Source organism: Haliotis rufescens, unplaced genomic scaffold (genome assembly GCF_023055435.1).
Source record: "Haliotis rufescens isolate VD_foot unplaced genomic scaffold, xgHalRufe1.0.p SCAF_4, whole genome shotgun sequence".
In the NCBI taxonomy this organism is placed as follows: domain Eukaryota; kingdom Metazoa; phylum Mollusca; class Gastropoda; order Lepetellida; family Haliotidae; genus Haliotis; species Haliotis rufescens.
The window spans coordinates 37,113,089-37,137,394 of NW_025964112.1; the positions used below are offsets into that span (position 1 = coordinate 37,113,089).

General features: G+C 41.6%; 1 protein-coding gene across 1 annotated transcript; it reads right to left on the reverse strand.

The window, feature by feature from the left end:
- Positions 1-1,083: 1,083 nt before the first annotated feature.
- LOC124134701 lies at positions 1,084-24,162 on the reverse strand. Its single transcript, XM_046499722.2, has 14 exons — positions 24,058-24,162; positions 19,815-20,010; positions 17,583-17,728; positions 17,281-17,446; positions 15,951-16,090; positions 15,085-15,265; positions 13,626-13,762; positions 10,631-10,757; positions 8,815-8,939; positions 7,416-7,602; positions 4,197-4,345; positions 2,605-2,722; positions 1,785-1,906; positions 1,084-1,201 (listed from the first exon to the last, which is right to left on the reverse strand). Exons 1-14 carry the CDS (start codon positions 24,074-24,076, stop codon positions 1,164-1,166), a joined length of 1,851 nt encoding a protein of 616 aa, XP_046355678.2. The 5' UTR covers positions 24,077-24,162; the 3' UTR covers positions 1,084-1,163.
- Positions 24,163-24,306: the final 144 nt, after the last annotated feature.

The following is a 24,306-nucleotide window of genomic DNA, read 5'->3' on the forward strand; positions in this document are numbered from 1 at the left end:
CCTGTTGGATTGTCATTAGAGAAGGTCAACTATATATAAAAAATAATTTCCGAAGATATGTGTCAGTTCTTTGTGAGATTTTGTTTGTATGTTGTTTAACGCCGCACTCAGCAATATTCCAGCTATATGACGGCGATCTGTAAATCCAGAGCTACGCAATTGGGATACAAGTCCGCAAGTCTGGTCACCTGACCCTGTTTGTCGCTTCTTACGACAAGCATAGTCGGCTTTGACAGCGCGAACCCACTGAGATAACATGCCGCAGTTTAAAATGGATACCCAATTAAGGACAGTATACTGAATCCGACCCAAGCCGACCCGTCCTTGTTCTATTCCTTTAATACCGAGCGCGCAACAAACGGGATCGGGTGGTCAGGTTCGCTGACTTGGTTGATGCCATTGTATCCCAATTGCGTGGATCGATGTTCGTGATAACTATATTCTCTGGTCCAGACTCGATTATTTACAGACCGGCGTCATATAGCTGGAATATTGCTGAGTGAGGCGTAACACAACAAACAGAACCCACACGCTCTGCAGTGTCACAGTAAACAATGTTAACTGAATGTCTTTTTATTTATTGTGCCCTGTAACCTATGGATCTTTTGTCTCACTTTTCATTATGTTATTAATAATATGGTAATATGTCAGCACCATGCCTGTGCTCGTGGGTTTCACCAAAGTGGTAAAAGTCAGAGACCTGCATTACTTTGGGTCTTCCTCTCGCGTCAAGCTGACACGCCGTGATGTAACAGGAATACTGTTCAAACGACGTTAAACCTAACCAACTCAGGTTGAGGGTGTAACGCTTTGCCTGTCACATTCGGACCAGACAGGCCTGTGTTGGTTGATGCATGCCATCGATCCCAGCTGCGTGGATCGATGCTCATGATGTCAATCACTGGATTGTCTGGTCAAGACTCGATTATTTACAGACCGCCGTCATATAGCTGGAATATTGCTGAGTGCGGCGTTAAACAACAAACTAACAAAACATGGGTGTATACTTCCCTCTGCCAATCAGTTTATTATACCGTCTGACCTGGAATCACGGTGACCGACAGTACAACAAAAGTGAACGAAGGCAAGACATTATTTATTGGAAGGCAGAACATGTGTTTTACATATATTCTCGTCTCAAGAAAACCGTTGCACTTACTACTCTACCCAATGATGTTAGATACTGCCACGGCATGGCCAACTGAAACAGAAAGCGGGTCTTTTAGTCTGCTGCACATGTACTAATATAATTCATACTTACCCACTTTACAAGTGTTTAACGTGTTCAAGATTATTACATTTGTATAGCGACGTGCATGCACGTGTGTGTGTGTGCGCGCGCGCGCGCGCGTGTGTGTGTGTGTGAGTGAGTGTGTTAGTCAGGGTAGCAAAAAGTACCATATCTTAACGTCTGTTGGTACGACGCGGCCGGGGGATCAAATCCTAGACCTACAGGACACGCGTTCTCTCAAATAATCCATAGAGACGGTCTACTATTCGAGGGACATGTTTCTCATTTTGGAACAAGCATATCGTAACATATGCTGGAAGGGGGGGGGGGGGGGGGGGGGGGGTAAGGGGACCAGATGTTAACCGCTTTATTATACGATTGATACTGACAAACCTAGAAACATAATCAGGGCAATTCGGACGCACGACGGGAGGTATTTTGGACGCCCAAGGGACGCAACTCTGCACGACGATTTCAGTCGTTTAGGAGTTGAACGGAGCGGAGAGCAGGTTCCGGTGTGAATACTATACGGCTATACTTCCCGTGTCCGTACATTTCTGACAGCCGTTCTGTGTAGGTGAGAGGATGTTGTTGACGTTGAGAAACGTCTTCCTGGACGAGGCTGGACATGCAGCCAAGGCGGACTGGACACACTCGTCGACATGCTCCCGCATTCTACAAAATATTAATATGTATACGTCAACGCTAGAGAATAACCAGTCTCGATTATCCGTGATGACACCAGGCGTTTATAAAACGGGTGAGCATGTCCTCATTCAAGGCAACTACATGTACTACTAATAATAAATAATAAGTGCATTTATAAAACGCCAGATTCCATTCACCAAGTGGATGCTCATAGCGCTACCCTGTTATTATCCCGGATCAGTGAGGACTCGATTTACATTCTCAGCTCCCTGGGGAGTATACAACCCAAGATGCCTCTGAGGTTAACAGACACATTACCATCTCGTCCTACCGGGTACCCACTCACTGCTGGGTGAACAGAGGCACATTTCGAACAAAGTCACCTGCCTCAGGAGACACCACATGTGGTACATGTGCTTCAGTGTGGGGCAGGACCGAAGCCCTAGAAACTATCAGGAGTCAAGCTGCTGAACGTGGTCACCCATCTCTCCGACACCAACGTTGCCTAACTTCACCTGATTTGCGATCTGTGCACGTGCCACCACCACTACTGCAGCAGCAAGGGCCTTGTAAACAACACATTAATCTTATCAAGGTACCAACTTTGATGTTGTTGGCTATACTTTACTCATTCTGTTAAAATAAGAGAATGTTTGTTTGCCTGCTCAAAGAGATACGAACATAGATATAGTCCAAAAAAAATTAAAAAAGATTTAGTTACTCGCCTACAAAACATAGCTTGCATGTTGCGTTGGTAAACCAAGTTAAATTCATTTGCCATTTTTTGCCAAGCACACTGGAACACCTTGGGGGAATTTGGTGCAGCGCATGTGGCGTCATAATCTGAAAACACACACAAATGTTCAATAAAATGAATATGGTGAGTGAGTGAGTTGGGTTTAACGCCGCTTTTAATTACAGTATTACAGTTATATCACGGCGAGTCAGCTTAATGTGGGAGGAAATCCCGAAGTGATGCAGGTCTCGGACGTTTACCACATCGGTGAAACCAACGATCACGGGTATGGTGCTGAGAAACCTAGAAACATGATTGGGGCGAACCAGGATTCGAACCCACAATCATAGGTTTCTGTCGTGCCCAAGGGGCGCAACTCTGCACAGCGAATCGCGACGACTTAGACGACCGGGTCACCCGTGCCCCCAATAAGAATAAAGAATAACGTGTATGAGTTTAGAAACATTCCAGCAATATCACGACAAGGAACACAAACGGTGCACATATGATGCATTAACAAAACACATAGGGGAATCGAACCCAGACATTTGGCGTTACGATGGAAAGACTACACTAGACTGCTTCACCCTCATACATAGTTTGTCGATATAATCTAGCAACCATCTTGCAATTCTCCCTAATTATAAACATGTAAAAAACAAGGTTTACTATCCCTTTAAAAGTCCTATCCCTAATATCACAACGTGAATTGTCCATAGTAATAATGTATCTAAGTGCAAATGATTTGCCTAATAAATTATCCTTTGCTCTTCTTTTTTATCAACCACAAGGCCATTTTTTCTAACCCATAAGCTACGTAAACTCAAAGCATGGACAATATCCTGATTTGATTTGCTCAAATGTGTTTTAACGATATTGACCAGCTGGAGCTTAAATCAAAATACCAAGAGTTGTTGATTCATTAGTCGCTGCGTTTTATGGTTCCAATTTACTGTGGCTCTACACGTGTAACCTTTGTACGTTAAAATCCTTTGATTCAACTTTAGTTCCTGTGGCATCGGGCGTGACTTTAAATACTGTGTCTCCGTCAATACCATTGCCATTAAATAAATATTGTTTCAGTTTTCCGCGTTACATGAAACAGATTCTGTTATACATGAACGCACTCGGCACTGATATTGTATTAAAAAGTCCAATGCGTGTCCTGTTGTGTTTCTTGGTAAAAAAAAAAAAAGAAGAAAAAAAGTGTTCCTCCCTCAGAACTTTTCTTTTCAATAAATACAATTTTAAAATGTCCCCGAGAAACAATTTATTACCCCGAGAAACAATTTATTATTGACTTGAATTTGAATTAAAGAATTTGTTTCTGGAAACATACATCAGATTCCAGCGTAGTAGCGTTTCCCGCGGTATCTTTATTATAGCTCCAATTAGACTCCATAAGACAGCAATATTGACTCAAATGGACATCGATTGCAATGGGGACAATGTGAGTCCCTTGGTGAAGGAGCTGACCTAATGGATCGGGTCGTCAGGCTCGGTGACTTGGTTGATAGCGTGCCATCGTACCCCGACGACGTGAATCTTTGCTCATAATATCGATACATGTCAATGCCCAACCTGCGATATGAGTACATTTGTACTGGATGGCTGCTTCCACGTCTTTCAGTTGAGGGATGTGGTGTATGAGATTGTACCAGTTGTGAAAGAGGCAGGGTCTGCTGATGTCTCTTACGCACTGAGCTGCGACCTTTAATGGAGCTGTATCGCTGAAAAATGTACTTGGTTACAGCTCAGGGCCCTGATTCTCAACGCGATTGTAGCGCTACGACTGTCGTAAGTACATTATTAGTTATTATGCTCCCCAAGTGAGATTGACCAATCAGAGAGCAGAAGTACTGACCGCGCATGAGCCCGTATACCGTCAGTAAAAATCCAAGATGGTTGTTACTGACCCCATATGAGACCGTATTCCGGCAGTATACGCCATTTTGGATTTTTTTCCAGCAACCACCTCACATATTTCACCTGAAAATTCTGGTACGGAAATTTTATATTCGGCTTTGTGTTTTTATGTCATTAATCGTGATGTGCAAGGACATTAATCTTTTTTAGATCACTTTCGTGCCTTCATTAATAAATATGATCGTTAAAATTGTCAACAAGGTTTGGCCTCTAAGGTTTGAAGAGTAGTCTCCCTTTTACCCTTAACGTCAACGGTTGTGAGTGTCAAGTTTTCATTTTGACACGACATGTACGATAAAGATACAAAATAGCTCAGGCCTCGACCAATATGTTTCCGCTAACCTAATATGACACCGTATACGGCAACTAAAGACACCTTAACGAATTTATTATGCCAAAAGGTTCACACTATTTGGTATCTTTATCGCACATGTCATGTCAAAATGTCAACTTGACACTAACAACTGGTATAAATGACAGGACCAGTACATATGTTTCCGATACAACGCTTTAATGTTAAGACAGACGTTAACAATGGAATATATAATGCACTAAATGTGAACGTTTAAACAAGTATTATAGCTAAAATGGATAGAATTGTCATAGAAAATACCCGCATGTAATCAGCAATCTGCGGGCCACTATAACTTGAAAGCAGAGGGGCTACTATCTATTCAGTTGCTATATTATGTCATTGGCGTCACGTTTCATGTTTGTGACGTCATCCGATATATATTTAAGAACTGACCTTCACTTTGTGTGAGTTCATTGGAGTATGAACCTTCATAGAGTGAGGGCCAAACTGTATGAATTGTCGGAGCTTGCGACGACGTTCATACAATGTTTGGCCCTCACTCTATGAAGGTTCATACTCCAATGAACTCAAACAAAGTGGAAGTCAATTCTTATAATTTTTTATCTCAATTTCTTACCTCAAAGGATGTAGGCCAAGATCTAAACACAGTTTTATTATTTAGTACGTGTGACTTCATGTTTACACTGACAGCCAAACAACAACCAGCTATATCGCGGAATAAAATGGTTCCCCAAAAAGAGAGGTGACATGAGCGTATGGATGCAGAACTTGCTCTTCAGAAACATCTTACGCAACACATGTGTTCATATAATATCCCCATTAGATGAGAAAGGCCTGTAATGAACTACCTCAGTAAGTCAGTCACAATGACAGCGCGTCGTAATACATTTAAATCAAGTACAAGACGTCAAAATGGCCGACACGATAAACGTGACGGGAGGATTTCCGAAGTTGTTAATGAACCTGTGGCGGTTACATGTGTTTGTCATCATTGATCAACTGACCAATTATTGAAAGGTGATTAAAGATGCGTCAAACAGACACCAAGGTAAATTCGTAGATTGCTGGAGACAATCACTGTCAACCTAGACACAGCTCGAGTCGATACTGACGATAGTTTGGATGTGCTTTTTTTCGTTTGTTCATTATGATGGGCCGTAGCGAGGAAAAAATTGTGAACAATCATGCAGTCGAGCTCTCTTACGTTTCTCAATGTATACTGAAATGCTGAGACCAAGATTAAAGGTTCTAAATGATCAGAAACAATGTTTATGTATGTTTCGTGCTAGGGAATTCCCAGGGGTTTCCCCAGGAATGTGGAAGTAGTCCGTCAGTGTTTACATCATGTCAAGAACACGGTCTCGTGAAAAACGTATGAACGTCAAATTGTGTCGTTCATACACTTATGAACGTCAATTTCGCGGTCATGTGACCGACCTCTCGTCCAATGAGAAAGTCGCATATCGTGTAAACGTCAAATTAAAACATTATATGACGTTGATATTTGTAAATCAGTGACCTCCGTGTTTTCTCTATATTTTTATGTATAACGTCACGAACGTGCTTTCTAGACAAATTAATGTCTTTGCACATCACGATTAATGATATTAAAGCACAAAACAGTGTCGAATATAAAATTTCTGTACCAGAATTTTCAGGTGAAATATGTGAGAGTGAGGTGGGTATTAGAAAATCCAAAATGGCTGTTACTGCCGGTATACGGTCTAATATGAGGTCAGTTACAACCATCTTCAATTTTTACCTACGGTATACGGGCCCATAGGGGGTTAGTAGATCTGCTGTCTGATTGGTCGATCTCACTTGACATGATATATCAAAATATTGGATCGTCTTAGCGTTACGACTGGTTTGTAGAACGGCGCTCAATACATGAAAATACATCGGCCATATCATCGTTTATAACACGCTTTTAAAACTTTCATCCCTGCCTAATGTGATGATTACTTTGCTCAAGTATATACATACGCTTGTGGAATGTGTGGTTCATCTACAGCGACAACTAGCCACTGCTTCTCCATCTGACGCGTCTACCAGCCCTGTCACATCTCTTACATAGTCCATCCCAGCTGTCATGTTTATCATAATCATTGTGCATTGTGTTATTCGTTTGTTTGATTAGTGCGTCTTCGAGCATGGATCGTTGCTCATAAAATCAATCACTGGATTGTGGATTGTATGGACTAGATTAAATACAGGCGTCATGCAGGTGTGGGAGAGAGCGGTGCAAAGGAGGGAGGGGGAGAAGGGAGAAGGGAAGGGAGGAAGAAAGGAAGAGAGAGAGGGAGAGAGAGAAAAAAGAGAGAGAGAGAGAGAGAGATGGGGGGGGGGGGGGGGGAGAGAGAGAGATTTTAGTAAGTAAACAGACTCCCTAGTCAACCCATGTTGCCCTTTTCTAAAACCCTTCTATATTTAACATGTACCATACCTTGTTCTTAGCAACCCTTTACCGGCTTTTGGGCTTACTTCCAAAATTAAGCTGTGATAAAAGTGGAACACTGTTCACAGTGAGGTCAAACTAAACTCACTCACACACTCACCTGCACGTATCTGCTGTTGTCTGGAGAACGACCAATGCTGGGATGGTGTAAGTCATCTCCATCTCGGTGATGAAAGCAGGGAGTGTTATGCTGTAATTTCCTTTAATAAAGCATTGTCTGTACTGGGCATGGAGATCAGCTGAGTGGAAACACACCCGAGAGTCGGTCACTGCACCTGGCTGGCTATCTGTCCATCAAATACACACACCTCACATGTACCATTGAAACTCTAAAATCAGATCTTAGTTCTCGCTACCGCTAAACAAAGATCTGAGGACATCCCATTACGGGTCACGTCAGAACGACCCTCCATCCAACCAATCAGAGCGTCGCTTACTAGATCCTGAAAGTGACAGTCGGAATGTGTTTTCTAATCATGCAACCTCGAAATATGTAACAGAGGGTATTCCGAACGACAGTTACGGGGTTTTGATCATATCCATACAATCTAGGCCATCTATAAGCCATTCCAGAATGTTGTTTTGGTCAGTTTTAAATTTTGTAATCGAGAATACGTCAAAATATGTTTCGAAGCGTAGTCGCCAGTTTGAAGCTAGTGTCGTAAAGCTCGAGAAAGCTGCCTTCTGATTGGCAAATGTCGATTTCTTGTCAGTCATTTCATTGGTCGGTCAATGTTCGCGAAAGGTCGTTCTGACGTGACCCGTAATGGGATGTCCTCAGATCTTTGGTTAGCGGTAGCGAAAACTAAGATCTGATTTTAATGAGATTGGAAACACTTCAATCAAAACATGTATTTCTAAAACCTATTATTAGCATTTAGAAGCTGAATGTAATTATGACAATAATTTGGAAAATAATTTCTATATTATCGTTTCAGGCTACTTCTTGTCCCTTGTCGCATACACAGGTGGCCCAATCGTCTAAGGCGCCGCAATTCCCTGTAAAGAGTTGCGACCCTTTGGTACGCCTGATTTGCCCCGATTATGTTTTTAGGTTTGTCAGCGCCATACTCGTAGGTTTCACCAAAGTGGTAAACGCCTGAGACCTGCATCACTTCGGGCTTTCCTCCCACATTAGGCTTGAATACTGTTCGAAGCGGCGTTACACCCTCCTCACTCACTTATCAGGTGAATTAATTCATAAGTTGTTATCCATAACATTCCATAAAATTCTTTCTCAAGATACTATATAATAAGGCCGAGATTGCCATTAGTCCGGATACACATACACACAAACATGCATCCATGTCGCTATATGAGAGCAATGCACTTCCACATTCATTTCAATACCATCACCACACCAGATGTGAAGGCGATTGTGCTTCACCCCCTCACATCGATATCACATCTACACTTGGATTATCTGGTACAGACCGCCGTCATATAGCTGGAATATTGCTGAGTGCTGTGTAAAACAACAAACAAACCAATCAACTTACTATCTGTGGCACACTGACTGAGTTCCATGGCTCTGTAGGCGGCTTTAAACGCCTCAACAGTGTGCATCTTTGGCGTGCATACCTGAAGGAATTTCTCCGCGCAGTCTAAAGCGATGCCGTATATCCTGAAGAATACCATTTAAGGCAATGTGTTAAGTTTTTAAATTGAAAAGTCTCATGTGTAGAAACTTACTCTAACAAGAACCATTATTTGGTTTAAGGAAATAAATCTTTTTAAACAATTATAAATATTATGTAATTAAAGTAAAATCACAAAACTCTTGATAAAACAAGAAAATATATAAATGCGTCTCCATATAGAGAGATCATATTAATAACAACAAAAGGGTATGTCCATTACAACTGTTCAAACGTGAACGTAGCAATAAACAGTCATAAGACTATACTGCTCATGATGTCAATCACTGGATTGTCAGGTCTAGACAGGATTATTTACAGACCGCAGTCATATAGCTGGAATATTGCTGACTGCGGCGTTAAACAACAAACAAACAAACAAACAAACAAACATAAGACTATACTGCCTCAATTTTGTTAAAGATGCTGCAGTAAGTGGTCGGGTGGAAGATGCTCGAGCGAAAGAGGGTTAATAATCGAGTGGAAGAGGGTTAATGGTCGAGTTGGAAGAGTGTTAAGAGTCGGATGGAAGAGCGTCGGGTGAAACAGGGTTATAATAGTCGGATGGAAGAGGGTCAGATGGAAGAGGGTTAGGATGCTCGGGTGGAAGAGGGTTAAGGGTCGGGTGGAAATGCGTTCATGCTTGGGTGGAAGAGGGTTAAGGGTCGGGTGGAAGAGTGAGTTAGTGAGTATAAATGTACGCCGCTTTTAGCAATATTTAAGCAATGTCACGGTGGAGGACACCATAAATGGGCTTCACACATTGTACCCATGTGGAAGAGGGTTAAGGGTTGAATGGAAGAGGATTAAGGGTTAAGTGGAAGAGGGTTAAGGGTTGAGAGGAAGAGGGTTAAGAGTTGAGTGGAATAGGATTCAGAGTCGGGTGGAAGGGGGTTAAGGGCCAGGTGGAAGAGGGTTAAGGGTTGAGTGGAAGGGGGTTAAGGGTTGAGAGGAAGAGGGTTAAGAGTTGAGTGGAATAGGATTCAGAGTCGGGTGGAAGGGGGTTAAGGGCCAGGTGGAAGAGGGTTAAGGGTTGAGTGGAAGGGGGTTAAGGGTTGAGAGGAAGAGGGTTAAGAGTTGAGTGGAATAGGATTCAGAGTCGGGTGGAAGGGGGTTAAGGCCAGGTGGAAGGGGGTTAAGGGTTGAGTGGAAGGGGGTTAAGGGTTGAGTGCAAGAGGGATAAGGGTTGAGTGGAAGATGGTTAAGGGTTAAGTGGAAGAGGGTTGAGGGTTAAGTGGAAGATGGTTAAGAGTTGAGTGGAATAGGATTCAGAGTCGGTGGAAGGGGGTTAAGGGCCAGGTGGAAGAGGATTCAGAGTCGAGTGGAAGAGGGTTAAGGGCCAGGTGGAAGAGGATTCAGAGTCGGTGGAAGGGGGTTAAGGGCCAGGTGGAAGAGGATTCAGAGTCGAGTGGAAGAGGGTTAAGGGCCAGGTGGAAGAGGATTCAGAGTCGGTGGAAGGGGGTTAAGGGCCGGGTGGAAGAGGATTCAGAGTCGAGTGGAAGAGGGTTAAGGGCCAGGTGGAAGAGGGTTAAGGGTTGAGTGGAAGAGGGTTAAGGGTTGTGTAGAAAAGGGTTAATAGTCGGGTGGTTGAGGATCAGGTGAAGGGTGAGCTTGGCGATGCACGGTATGTTATCTAACTGAAGACAACAGAGCACTCTATAATTGAACATTGTGATACCTGCACAACTCTGCCTTCCCGTAACCATGTGATTTGTCGACTTTCATGGACCAGTTTGCGAATTCAAAAATGTTACAGTGAGCCATATCGTCCTTTGCAGAATTCACACAGCTGTCGTTGTAGGAACCTAGGTTGTAAACAAAGCCGCCACCCTTTAACGACATACATATTTCACACATAAACATAGCTCTCACTCTGTGTGTGTTAACGTCACACATATTTCACACATAAACATAGCTCTCACTCTGTGTGTGTTAACGCCACACATATTTCACACATAAATATAGCTCTCACTCTGTGTGTGTTAACGTCACACATATTTCACACATAAACATAGCTCTCACTCTGTGTGTGTTAACGCCACACATATTTCACACATAAACATAGCTCTCACTCTGTGTGTGTTAACGTCATACATATTTTACACATAAACATAGCTCTCACCCAATGTGTGTTAACGTCACACATATTTCACACATAAACATAGCTCTCACTCTGTGTGTGTTAACGCCACACATATTTCACACATAAACATAGCTCTTACCCAATGTGTGTTAACGTCACACATATTTCACACATAAACATAGCTCTCACTCTGTGTGTGTGTTAACGCCACACATATTTCACACATAAACATAGCTCTCACTCTGTGTGTTAACGTCACACATATTTCACACATAAACATAGTTCTCACTCTGTGTGTTAACGTCACACATATTTCACACATAAACATAGCTCTCACTCTGTGTGTTAACGCCACACATATTTCACACATAAACATAGCTCTCACTCTGTGTATGTTAACGTCACACATATTTCACACATAAACATAGCTCTCACTCTGTGTGTGTTAACGCCACACTAATTCACACATAAACATAGCTCTCACTCTGTGTATGTTAACGTCACACATATTTCACACATAAACATAGCTCTCACTCTGTGTGTTAACGCCACACATATTTCACACATAAACATAGCTCTCACTCTGTGTGTGTTAACGCCACACATATTTCACACATAAACATAGCTCTCACTCTGTGTGTGTTAACGTCACACATATTTCACACATAAACATAGCTCTCACTCTCTGTGTGTGTTAACGTCACACATATTTCACACATAAAATAGCTCTCACTCTCTGTGTGTTAACGCCACACATATTTTACACATAAATATAGCTCTCACCCAATGTGTGTTAACGTCATACATATTTCACACATAAACATAGCTCTCACTCTGTGTGTGTTAACGTCACACATATTTCACACATAAACATAGCTCTCACTCTGTGTGAGTTAACGTCACACACATTTCACACATAAAATAGCTCTCACTCTGTGTGTGTTAACGCCACACATATTTTACACATAAACATAGCTCTCACCCAATGTGTGTTAACGTCATACATATTTCACACATTAACATAGCTCTCACTCTGTGTGTGTGTTAACGTCACACATATTTCACACATAAACATAGCTCTCACTCTGTGTGTGTTAACGCCACACATATTTCACACATAAACATAGCTCTCACTCTGTGTGTGTTAACGTCACACATATTTCACACATAAACATAGCTCTCACTCTGTGTGTGTTAACGTCACACACATTTCACACATAAAATAGCTCTCACTCTGTGTGTGTTAACGCCACACATATTTTACACATAAACATAGCTCTCACCCAATGTGTGTTAACGTCATACATATTTCACACATAAACATAGCTCTCACTCTGTGTGTGTTAACGTCACACATATTTCACACATAAACATAGCTCTCACTCTGTGTGTGTTAACGTCACACATATTTCACACATACACATAGCTCTGACTCTCTGTGTGTTAACGTCACACATATTTCACACATAAACATAGCTCTCACTCTGTGTGTGTTAACGTCACACATATTTCACACATAAACATAGCTCTCACCCAATGTGTTAACGCCACACATAATTTCACACATAAACATAGCTCTCACTCTGTGTGTGTTAACGTCACACATATTTCACACATAAACATAGCTCTCACTCTGTGTGTGTTAACGTCACACATAATTTCACACATAAACATAGCTCTCACTCTGTGTGTGTTAACGTCACACATATTTCACACATAAACGTAGCTCTCACCCAATGTGTGTTAACGCCACACATAATTCACACGTAAACATGGCCATCAATCTCTGTGTTTTAACGTCATTCATATTTCACACGTAAACATGGTCGTCATTCTCTGTGTTTTAACGTCATACATAATTTACACGTAAACATGGCCGTCATTCTCTGTGTTTTAACGTCATACATAATTTACACGTAAACATGGCCGTCATTCTCTGTGTTTTAACGTCATACATAATTTACACGTAAACATGGCCGTCATTCTCTGTGTTTTAACGTCATACATAATTCAGACGTAAACATGACCATCAATCCCTGTGTTTTAACGTCATACATATTTCTGACCTTCAAGAAATGTTGACAGTAACCTGTAAAACTGCCGATGTACGTCAACAATAGGAAGCAGACATTCATGTTTAATTTGTCTGTATTTGAAATCCGAAAAATTGTCACAATGTAAGCGATTATGGTACATGACGTAGTGTGCCTGTGTTTCATATATTTCTTAAATGAAAAACATGTGCTGCGTAATGCATAATAACTTAAATATAGTGCCTAAAACTCGGCATAAATCTCCGATCTGTTCACTCGGGTATATTTTTCTCACTACACACATATCATCATAGTCGAAACAAAAAACAGTTAGGGAACATAGTGAGTGAGTATGGTGAAATAGCTTTTCAAATAGTACCTACGGAATCGAGCCCCGGCCTTCGGCGAGAAGAGCAAACGCTTTAACAACTTGGCTACCCCACCACCCCGTAAGGGAACACAGAGAACCATGCCTAACAAATCAATGTGACAATATGACACCTGGTGCTCGCGAAACCGAAAAGCATGCCATGGAACATCATCACTCAGGACTTTACCTGCAACGTAAGCGGAGCATATAGTCTCCATTCCCTCGACTACATCGTTGCCAGAGTGTGGAATAGCGTTACCATTCAAACACTGCCATGACACTGCCATGACACACCGTGCCGCCTGGTTGTATGGCGTAGGGTTACTGAAAGGAGACCAAATTGTTGTGAGTCGCTTTATCAAAATCCATATCGTTCATTTATTTTATTGGCATGAGCAACTTGAGCACTTAATTACATAGCGATGTGCATGGACGTGCGCGTGTGTGTGTGTGGCTGCTTGTACTTGTCCAGACTAATGCCGAATCATGCTTTAGTTTAACACGAATACCCCACTCAGACACAGTATATTGACCCTGAGCCAACCAGTCCTTGTTTTATCCGCTTAATGCTGAACGCCAGGCAGGGTAACAACAAGTACCATCTTGGAACATTTTTTTGGTATGGCGCGGTCGGAGATCGAACCACCGACCTTTCGCTTTCCGGACAGATGCTCTATCATGAAGACGTACCACCAGATTGTCTGGTTTTATAAATGTCGTAATATTGCATTCATTTTAACAGTAACAAAGAAAGCGTGTGAGAGAAAAAACACTTGCAGCATGTACCACCTGTAGTCATGACATGTACAATTGAATAACTTCTCATCACCTACCCCGGTTGCTCAGTGAGAAAACAGTGGGTAATAAACTTAACATGATATGAGAGGTTGCATGTTCGATTCACGTCATGGAATTTTCATGCAGAATATTTTGTGACTTTTAACCAATCATCAAACAAAATTGTGTTGATATTAAGAGGGTATAACAATTGAAACGTAAAACCTCAAAGCAGCCTAGAAGTGACCCATTTCAAAACCTCGGTTTGGAGGAGGCCCGCTTCAAAACCTAGGTTTGGAAGATGAGCTACGTAGTTACCAGGCATTCGTCAAAGCTCGCCCCTTTCTGTAACCTGCAAGACGTCTCGTCCCCTATCTATGAATGTTATGTACGAAAAAACGACAAACCAATCAGGTTGCGCGTATCACTTTAAAGAATCCCGCAGGAATAATTTTTTTTACTTTACTTATGTCTTGCATTTAAAAATATACCCAAGACGCAGGTAAATGTGTTCAATCAAACTGTATAATATTGTAAGTCTCGATGTGTTTTCAATAGCATCTGGAATATATATGACATGGAGGAAATATACGTAAATCATTACGCAATGAGTTGATAATTCTGCTGGCTATTCCCGTTTGAGCTTAGACGGAACCCAGTCGCAAAAAATGGCCACGAAAGGGGCACGAGTCGCTATTCGGCTTGTTCCGGAATAACACGAGTTGTTCACGAATGGGTTACCAGGTTTACCCGAGGTTGTCAGGAGCCTAATGCAATATAGGGTAATAAGGTTTATAAACAGCTTAAAATATTGAAGTGTGGTGTGACACAGTGGCTTAAAATGTCATAATATGGAGTAAGGAAGTGACCTGCACATCTTCTGAATATCCTGGGTAAAGAACACATTAGCGTTGTTGGTAACTAAATCCGGTGTGTCCAACGGCTTAGAGAAGGTCAACCCCGTGATGTTGTAATAGTGAGCACACTCATCGAACGCAGCTTTGTAGTTGGCGGGGTCGTTGCAGTTGATATTGGAGACATGAAATGCATCTGTAAAACAGGATTCGTGCAAATGCTTTCAGACAGTTTCCTAGGACCATACCTCTTATCACCGGGTTTATGACATCGTCGAATTCGTCCAGTGGACTTTGCTATTAGCAGAGATTTCTTATGATTTGGCAAAGGGTAATGTCTCTAACATTCATGTATTTGTGTTTCCAATTTTGATATCTGACAATAATTGTCGATTGGGAGAAACGAGATGTCACTTCACTTCCTGCATTGGCCTGCCAACTTGAGTGAGTGAGTGAGTGAGTTGGGTTTAACGCCGCTTTTAACAGTATTCCAGTTATATCACGGTGTGTCAGCTTAATGTAGGAGGAAAAACCGAAGTGATGCAGGTCTCAGACGTTTACCACTTCGGTGAAACCCACGAGCACGGGTATGGTGCTGACAAACCTAGAAACATATTCGGGGCGAACCTTGATTCGAACCTATAATCATAGGTTCCTGGCATGCCCAAGGGACGCAACTCTTCACAGCGAATCACGGTGCCTCAGACGACTGAGCCACCCATGCCCCCGGAAGGCTAATAAAGCATTTGTAGTTGTATGTGACAAAGTTGATACTGTCATGAAGACCACATACCCTTGCATGACCATTGAGTGAAAAAGGAGTCAATAGTGCACGAGGAATGCCAAAGGAGTAATGTCCAATTAAACACTGGTTACATTACCATAAACCCTGGCTGCGGTATAGGCCGTGGCATGTGATGTCTTCGTTGGCGATGCCGTACACAAGTAAGTGCCCTCATCACTCCCCTGTATGTTGTTGATGACGAGGATGGATGATGTCCCCATGTTGATAACATGAACCCTTAAGCACATGAAACTAAATCTAGCATCAAATGCATTTTACTGCAAAAGGAAGTACATTAATGAGTACATTAACCAAAACTAACATAACTGATCGTCTCGTAATAGTCTTTAATGTATTATCTGAATGCTGTTACATTATCAATGGCTGAGAAATAACGAGCTCTTTTACATTAACCTGAATCAACAGTATTGACCTAAAGGTACATGCTTTGTCGTTAGTGTTGTAAAGGTTTGCGCTTTAAGATGGCGTGTTGTCCCTGAACGGGTTGGGGATTGGGAGTTGATAATTATTAAGTCATTGATGCACCAATGCAGAAATAATGCGCCAATCAGTCAAACATATAGATAGATAGGTACATGTAGACAGAGAGATAGATAGATAGATAGATAGATAGATAGATAGATAGATAGATAGATAGATATATAGATAGATAGCCAATCAGTCAAACATATAGATAGATACATGTAGGTATATGTAGACAGACAGATGGGTGGATAGATAGATACTAGTAGATGGATGGATGGATGGATGGATAGATAGATAGATAGATAGATAGATAGATAGATAGATAGATAGATAGATAGATAGATAGATAGATAGATAGATAGATACCGTGGTGTTATTGTCCTGAATGAAGCAAGTCTAGATAGGTTCAGGTTGAAACACCCATCTCAATGGGATGTTGTTGCATGTTTCTATCAAAAATTAAATGTTTTCAGAAACTAAGCCTTAAATCTACATTTCAAGCTACAGTGACAGAAACTCCATTCGCGCACATTCCCTGATAACTACGTGTAATAGGTGTAATGAAGTGTTAATGAAATTGTACGTATATGGATATGTTGATATTTGACGGTTGATTAGCAACAAATAAAGGTACTGATCGCAAACTAAAGCTGCATTTTCTGCTTACTAAATTAAATTTAAACGTTGGAAACGTGCAAGGACAAACACCTGTTGATGAAGTATATCTCATGCCCAGCCATTTCCTGCCCTGTTTTCTGTTCGCCACGTGTAATTACCTCCCCTGTTTTCTGTTCGCCACGTGTCATTACCTCCCCTGTGTTGTGTTCTCTTCGTGTCTTCACTTGCTTTGTGTTGTGTTCGCCACGTGTCATTGCCTTCCCTGTTTTATGTTCGCCACGTGTGATTACCTGCCCTGTGTTGTGTTCGCCACGTGTCATTACCTGCCCTGCGTCACGTTGATGTCGTGTCGATGCGTGTCCTTCCACTGGTAGACAGGAGCATCAGTTCCACCCCCCAGACCCACACCTGCACAAGCAAGTCTCAGGGTGCCGCCTCTTTTCTGGTATATATGTCGCCCAGTGGGAACAATCATCACAGAGCCAGCTTCTACAAACCAACAGGCAATTAGCGTTGGAAACATGTATACATACAAACAAGGGATAAGTTATGTTGCAGTCCGTTTCATGTTCCTTTTTTAAATAAACAGCCATCCTCAGAGCAGCTTTATGTGTTCAATACTTACGTTTAAGATCGAAACATGCCTCCTGTTGAATCGTCTTGAGTTCATTTAGTTTCTGGCCTGGGTCTGTGGTTCCTCCCCCTACACTCGGACACTGCCCCCCCAGGATGAACACACACTCTAGAGCCTTGCCCCACGCGTCAAGGTTGCTGTCAGGTATGTAAATAGATGGCAATGAGCTTGAGACGAAACATATACAAACTGATGGTTGGTTGGTTGTTGTTTAACGCCGCGCTCAGCAATATTCCAGTTATATGACGGCGGTCTGTAAATAATCGAGTCTGCACAAGACAATCCAGTGATTGACATCATGAGCATCGATCCACGCAATTGGGATACGATGACATGCATCAACCAAGTCAGCGAGCCTGACCAGACGATCCCGTTAGTCGTCTTTTACGACAAGCATAGTCACCTTTTATGGCAAGCATGAGTTGCTGAAGACCTATTCTACCCCGGATCTTCAGTGGCCTATACAAACTGAGGCAACAGCTGCTAATATGGGATGCAGGTACTGGTTTGTGTGTTTGTTTAACGCCACACGCAATATTCCAGCTGTATGGCGTCGGTCTGTAAATAAACGAGTCTAGACCAGACAATCCGGTGATCTGACGGTCTGAGATTCGCCCAGATTTATTGACTGGCGTGTGTGTTTAACGCCATATTCAGCAACATTCCCGCTATTGGTGTCGGTCCGTAAATAAACGAGTATGGACCAGACAATCCAGCGATCTACATAATTGGGATACGATGACACACAGTTAACCACATCAGCGAGCCTGATCACCCGATCTATTAAGTCGTCCCTTGCTTGGGACCTGTAATCTTTCCCTTAAAAAAACACGGGTATGCTGGTTTGTCAGGACCGTACCCGTCCCCATCGGGTTTTTGGTTGCTTGGTTGGTTGGTTTGTTGTTTAACGCCGCCCTCAGCAATAGTCCAGCTATATGACGTCGGTCTGTAAATGATCGAGTCTGGACCAGACAATCCAGTGATTAATATCCTCAGCAGCGATCCACCCAATTGGGATCGATGACATGCATCAACCAAGTCAGCGAGCCCGACCACCCGATCCCGTTATGCCTCTTACCATGGGTTTTTATTGTGGTAAACGTCTATATCAGCATCACAGCAAGACTGCCCTGCAACATTAACCTGCCACACCGTGACATGAGTGAAACACTTAAGTCGTCTAAGGCGCCGCAATTCGCTGTGCTGAGTTTTGTCCCTTGGGCGCACCAGAAACGTATGATTGTGGGTTCGAATGACGGTTCACCCGATTATGTTTCTAGGTTCGTCAGCACCATATCCGTGCTCGTGGGTTTCACAATAGTGGCAAACGTCTATGACCTGCATCACTTCGGGCTTTCCTCCCACATCAAGCTGACACGCAGTGATATAACTGGAATACTGTTCAAAGCGGCGTTAAACCCATCTCACTCACTTACGCAAGGCGACGTTGTTCATTTACATCATACCAGATCTGAGTGACTTCGGTTTTTTCTATCACCTCGATTATATATTCAGTACTTTGTTCCATGCCATGATCAAGTTATGAAATTATTTCTATTGTGATGAGACTGATGGTGTTACCCCGAGCTACAGAAGCATACATATTGCAATACAAATTATAAATGTATGGAATACAGTAAGGGACATTCTCGCGTTCTCGCAGGAACAAGCTGAATTTGCCAAAAGCGCGAAAATGCGAGATCGCGAGATGGCCAGCTTTGTCCCTTGCAGTATTCCATACAAATGACAAATATTTTAATAATTTGTACTGAAAACAATACATATTATATGAAGCGAATTCAATGCTACATTTTACAACATTCCTTGGAGATGATATGATACATTGCAGTACCGTGTACCCTACTGGATTAGATACAGTAAACTACGGATATAACGAACTAAAAGGGACAACTATGTTTAGTTCGTTATAACCGTAGTTCGTTATAGGCATATATACAGCATAACTACAGCAAATAGTCGGGACAAAAAAGTAAGTTCGCTATATCCGTCAGTTCGTTATAAGCGTGTTCGTTATAAACGTAGTTTACTGTATGTTTAAACAAGAACTGACTCGGCCCAAGACCAGTCTAATGACAGGATGAGCTGTGTGGAACGACAAATCAATTTAAGCATTTTCAACCACCTTTTTCGGGTACTAATGTCCTAAAACGCATAAATTTCCTGAGTTAGAGAAGCATAGCAGGGTGTAACACAGTCACAAACCTGCACATCGTAGCTGGGTCCGCCAGTGTCAACACCGTCTTCATTGTCTCCACAACGTTGTCAGCGGCTACGTTGATGTCATTTGGTAGAGTAAACGTTATGTTGTTGTCTGTCAGACATTTTTTGTTTTGAGCAACGAACTGGGTAGGATCAGCACACGAGTCGGCAAGTGTATGTGTCAGGACACTGCTGAAAACTTAGAGTCAGTGAAAGAGTGTGTTTAATTTAAGGCCGCTTTGAATAGAATTCCAGTTATATTATATTAATTTATTACCTCATGAATCGTATAGTGGTAGGGCGTCCGCCCGTAGAGCGGAATGTTCGGGGGTTCGATCCCTGAACGCGCCATACCAAAATACGTTATAAGATGGTATTTGTTGTTACTCTGCCTGACGTTCGGCATAAAGGGGCCTAAACAAGGAATGGTCGGCTCGGAGTCAGTATACTGTGTCTGAGTTGGGTATTCATGTTAAACTGCGGCATGGTATCTCAGTGGGCTCACACTATAAAATCGGATATTAGGCCGGACTCGGTCGGCTCGGGGCGGCCACAGCCACAGCCACACACACACACACACACACACACACACACACACACACACACACACACACACACACACACACACACACACACACACACACACACACACACACACACACACACATCCACACACACACATCCACACACACACATCCACACACACACACATCAACCCACACACGTTCATGCACGTCGTGTATAAGTGCAATAATCTTGGACGCGACGTTAAACCCCAATTTCACCTCACCTACAACCTTTTGGACAATAGCGGTTTCTTCGACCGCGCCTCCAGTGATGGTATCGACCGCGCCTCCAATTATGGTATATAATCATTATGGATATAAATTTATTAATATGATAACAGCCGGCTACTGATACCAGGGCTGTATTGGTTCATATTCCTCATTGCAACCATGGGAGTCCCATAGTATTATGTTACATGCAACTGACTCATTTAAAAGCAATGATTGTGTTTTCGTCTCTGGAAGCAATTTTGAAACCATGGTTTGGGTGTGTTGCCGTGAATCCTAGTTACTGGGCACCAATGCCAATCATCTCCCTACTGTGTGGGGCGTACCTACACTAACCCCTGCCTTGTAGTCTTATTATTGCATTAAATGAGACAGGAAATGCAAACAGAACCAATACTGGTGTGACAGTCATTATATTTATCACCGTTTCGTATTCTAGTCTAGCTCAGAATGTTGAAAATGAAAAAGGACTTAGTATTTGAGGAAAGAATTCCATTATTATTATTATTATTATTGTTATTATTTTATCATCATCATTTAAAGATTAAAATAAAAAATGCAGCAAAGAGGGTTTGCGTGGTCCTGGCACAGTCAGGCTGGTTAGGCCCTTGCCCCCTCTCCACGCAGCCCAGACAGCAAATGGGACTTCTCTCAGGACGCGCTGCCTAGTCAAACCCAGCCAGAACTTTTCGGAGAATGTGAAGACTCCCCAACATTGCAGCCTTCTTCATTACCCAGATTGTCAGAAGGGCTGCATTCCTGGTAGCAAACCCGGGTACTCTCCCAATGTCAGTCAACAGATTGGGAGGTTCCAAACCTAAGGCACCGAGAACAATGGGGAGTTGGACAACTTGGTACTTGGGATGCAAGCGTGACATTTCGAAAGCGAGGTCTGCATATTTGCCATGTTTTTCCTCAATCTTGTCAATCACATAACTGTCAAAAGGGACAGAATATTCAATGATATAAATGATTTCATTGAATTTATCAAAAAGGACAAGATCAGGTTTGTTGGTCTGGGTATGTCTGAGGCTGTATACGGGCCTATTCCAAAGGATTTTGTATTTATCATTTTCCACGACGCCCTCTACATATTCCTGGTCGTACCATGGGTGGACCTCTGTGTCAAAACCATAAGTATGTCGAAGACGGTAATAAAATGATCGAGCCACTCCATCATGTCGCTTGAAATACTGTGTTTGTGCCAAAGCTGGGCATCCACTGACAATGTGTTGGACAGTTTCATTAAATTCATTACATAATCTACATTTCATATGTACATTTTGATGCAAAATCACACATTGACGGTTTCGAGTGGGAAGTGACTGGTCCTGAGCAGCAAACAGAAAGCCTTCTGTTTCCCTTTTCAGGCCTGACGATTTCATCCAAGCAAAGGACTCTGCAGGATTGCTGATCTTTTCAACACACTGCACATATTATAATTTTTATTTTTATTATTATTATTATTATTATTATTATTATTATTATTATTATTATTTAGAGAATAAAATATAAAATGCAGCAAAGAGGGTTTGGATTATCCTGGTTATTATTATAATTAGTAGTAGTAGTAGTAGCAGCAGCAGCAGCAGCAGCAGCAGCAGTAGTAGTAGTAGTAGTAGTAGTAGTAGTAGTAGTAGTAGTAGTATCGATATTAATATTATATATATAACGTTAGCGATATTTTATATTTAAAAAATGAACTGTACTGGAGCTTTGTCACAAAAATTACTTCTACACGACTTAAACTTTAATCTTTTTTGTGAACTCCATTGAATCAATATATTTTCACACAAAATTATCTATTCAGAGATTACAATTTTACAAACTGTTGCAGGAATGAGTGATGGTTAAAAAGCATAATCAAACTTAACAAGTTCTTTCAATTACATTAAAAAAAACCACGGTATACCTTTCCCCCCTCAGCTTACGTCACTTACCTACATTTTTCGATCAATACTAAAACAGTGACGGCTGTAAAGTTTATTAAAGTATATGATACCTATATTCTTGACGGTGTTAAGTTAAATTTAAAATGTTAAACTTAGCACTCAACTAAATTCAACATAATTTCACACTGATAAAATAGTAAGAAAATCTTCATTCCATCCTTTCAAAATTAAACGCGAACTGGGTGTTTGCGAAGTCAATGAGCAGCGGTTGTCCAATTCAAATAGGGAGCCCGATATTTTGATGAGGTGGCCGACTTGAAAGAAACGATTACTGAAACTCATCCCTATGTATTGAGTTCTATTACATCTAATGTATGGTGGAGGTCCGGGATGGAAGATGTTTTCGCCATCATATACAGATCCAAAAAAATTAGGGATCATGCATATTTTGGGGGATGTATTTTTTAAATGAAGACTAAGTTTCTTATAAGTGTACGACATATTAACATATTTCATAATCCTCAATGTTTCCAGTATATATATCAAGATGAAGAGCCGTTGAACGGCGAAAGATCCTCCGTGGATAAGGTTTTGACAAGCACTAACATCTGGACTCTGGTATTTTTTGTATATTTAATACTTATACACCTGATGCAAGCCCACTGAGATACCATGCCGCAGTTTACACCTGATGAAATCACTTGTGTGTGTGTGTGTGTGTGTGTGTGTGTGTGTGTGTGTATATATATATATATATAATAAAATAATAAAGTCCACGTTAGTCCATCATCTTATGATGACGTCATAATGTATTTACACACTTGGTGTCGTCGCTGGAGTGTGTAAATACATTATGACGTCACAGTTATAATTTATGACGTCATCATAAGTATGACGTCATTATATGTCATTGTCAGTTACACTGAAGAGCTGTCATGAGACAGCGAAAGTACTATGTATGAAGATATAAAGAAGATGATAGACTAACGTGGACTTTATTATTTTATTATATATTACATGTACACCGAGTGAACATTTACCTCATTTTTGTATATATATATATATATAACGATGATGTGAGTGCATTACTTCAGCCACACCCTTGAAGGCACATACCACATAAAACAGCTTCATTCACAGGGCCATGCCGTGTGGTTACACTCCAAAAGCACACGTCAGTTAAATTATAGGTCTTATCTAATCTCTCCACATCTACATGTCTAAACCGTTAACACATACCGGGGTCCCGTTCCACGAAGCGACCTTGGCGCTTAGGTGATCGTAACTCCCATACATTACCATAGGCTTACGGGAGTCGTAGCGCTACGACCGCTTTCGGAACGGGGCCCTGGCATACTGAATTCAAAGAATACAAGTACCATATGTGTCTACTTTCTCAAATGGCATTATGGCAGAGCGACCGATCATGTATTATTAATCCCATTAATATACACAGTAAGGATCCCATATTCACTAGTGACGCTGATTACATAAATAACTAGAAGTACGTGCAGCATGTTTTTATAATTACTTAAACATTCAAGCATATTTTAAACTTACCGAACCATTCCAGGAACATGTTTACCGTTACTTCAGATAGAAGGTATAGAAGCCAGCTGACCGTCTGTGCTGTTTATCGCCACCTTATAATTATCTGTTCTACCGTGTGCCCTCTGTCTTCATATACACAGTCAAACAAGTAAAGACACGTTTGAATTATATTAATATATTTTGTGTGATGCTAACGGTTCAACCGCTAGGAAATCCTTTTAAAAACATTATATAAGGTAAGTGTGAATTGTTGGTGTG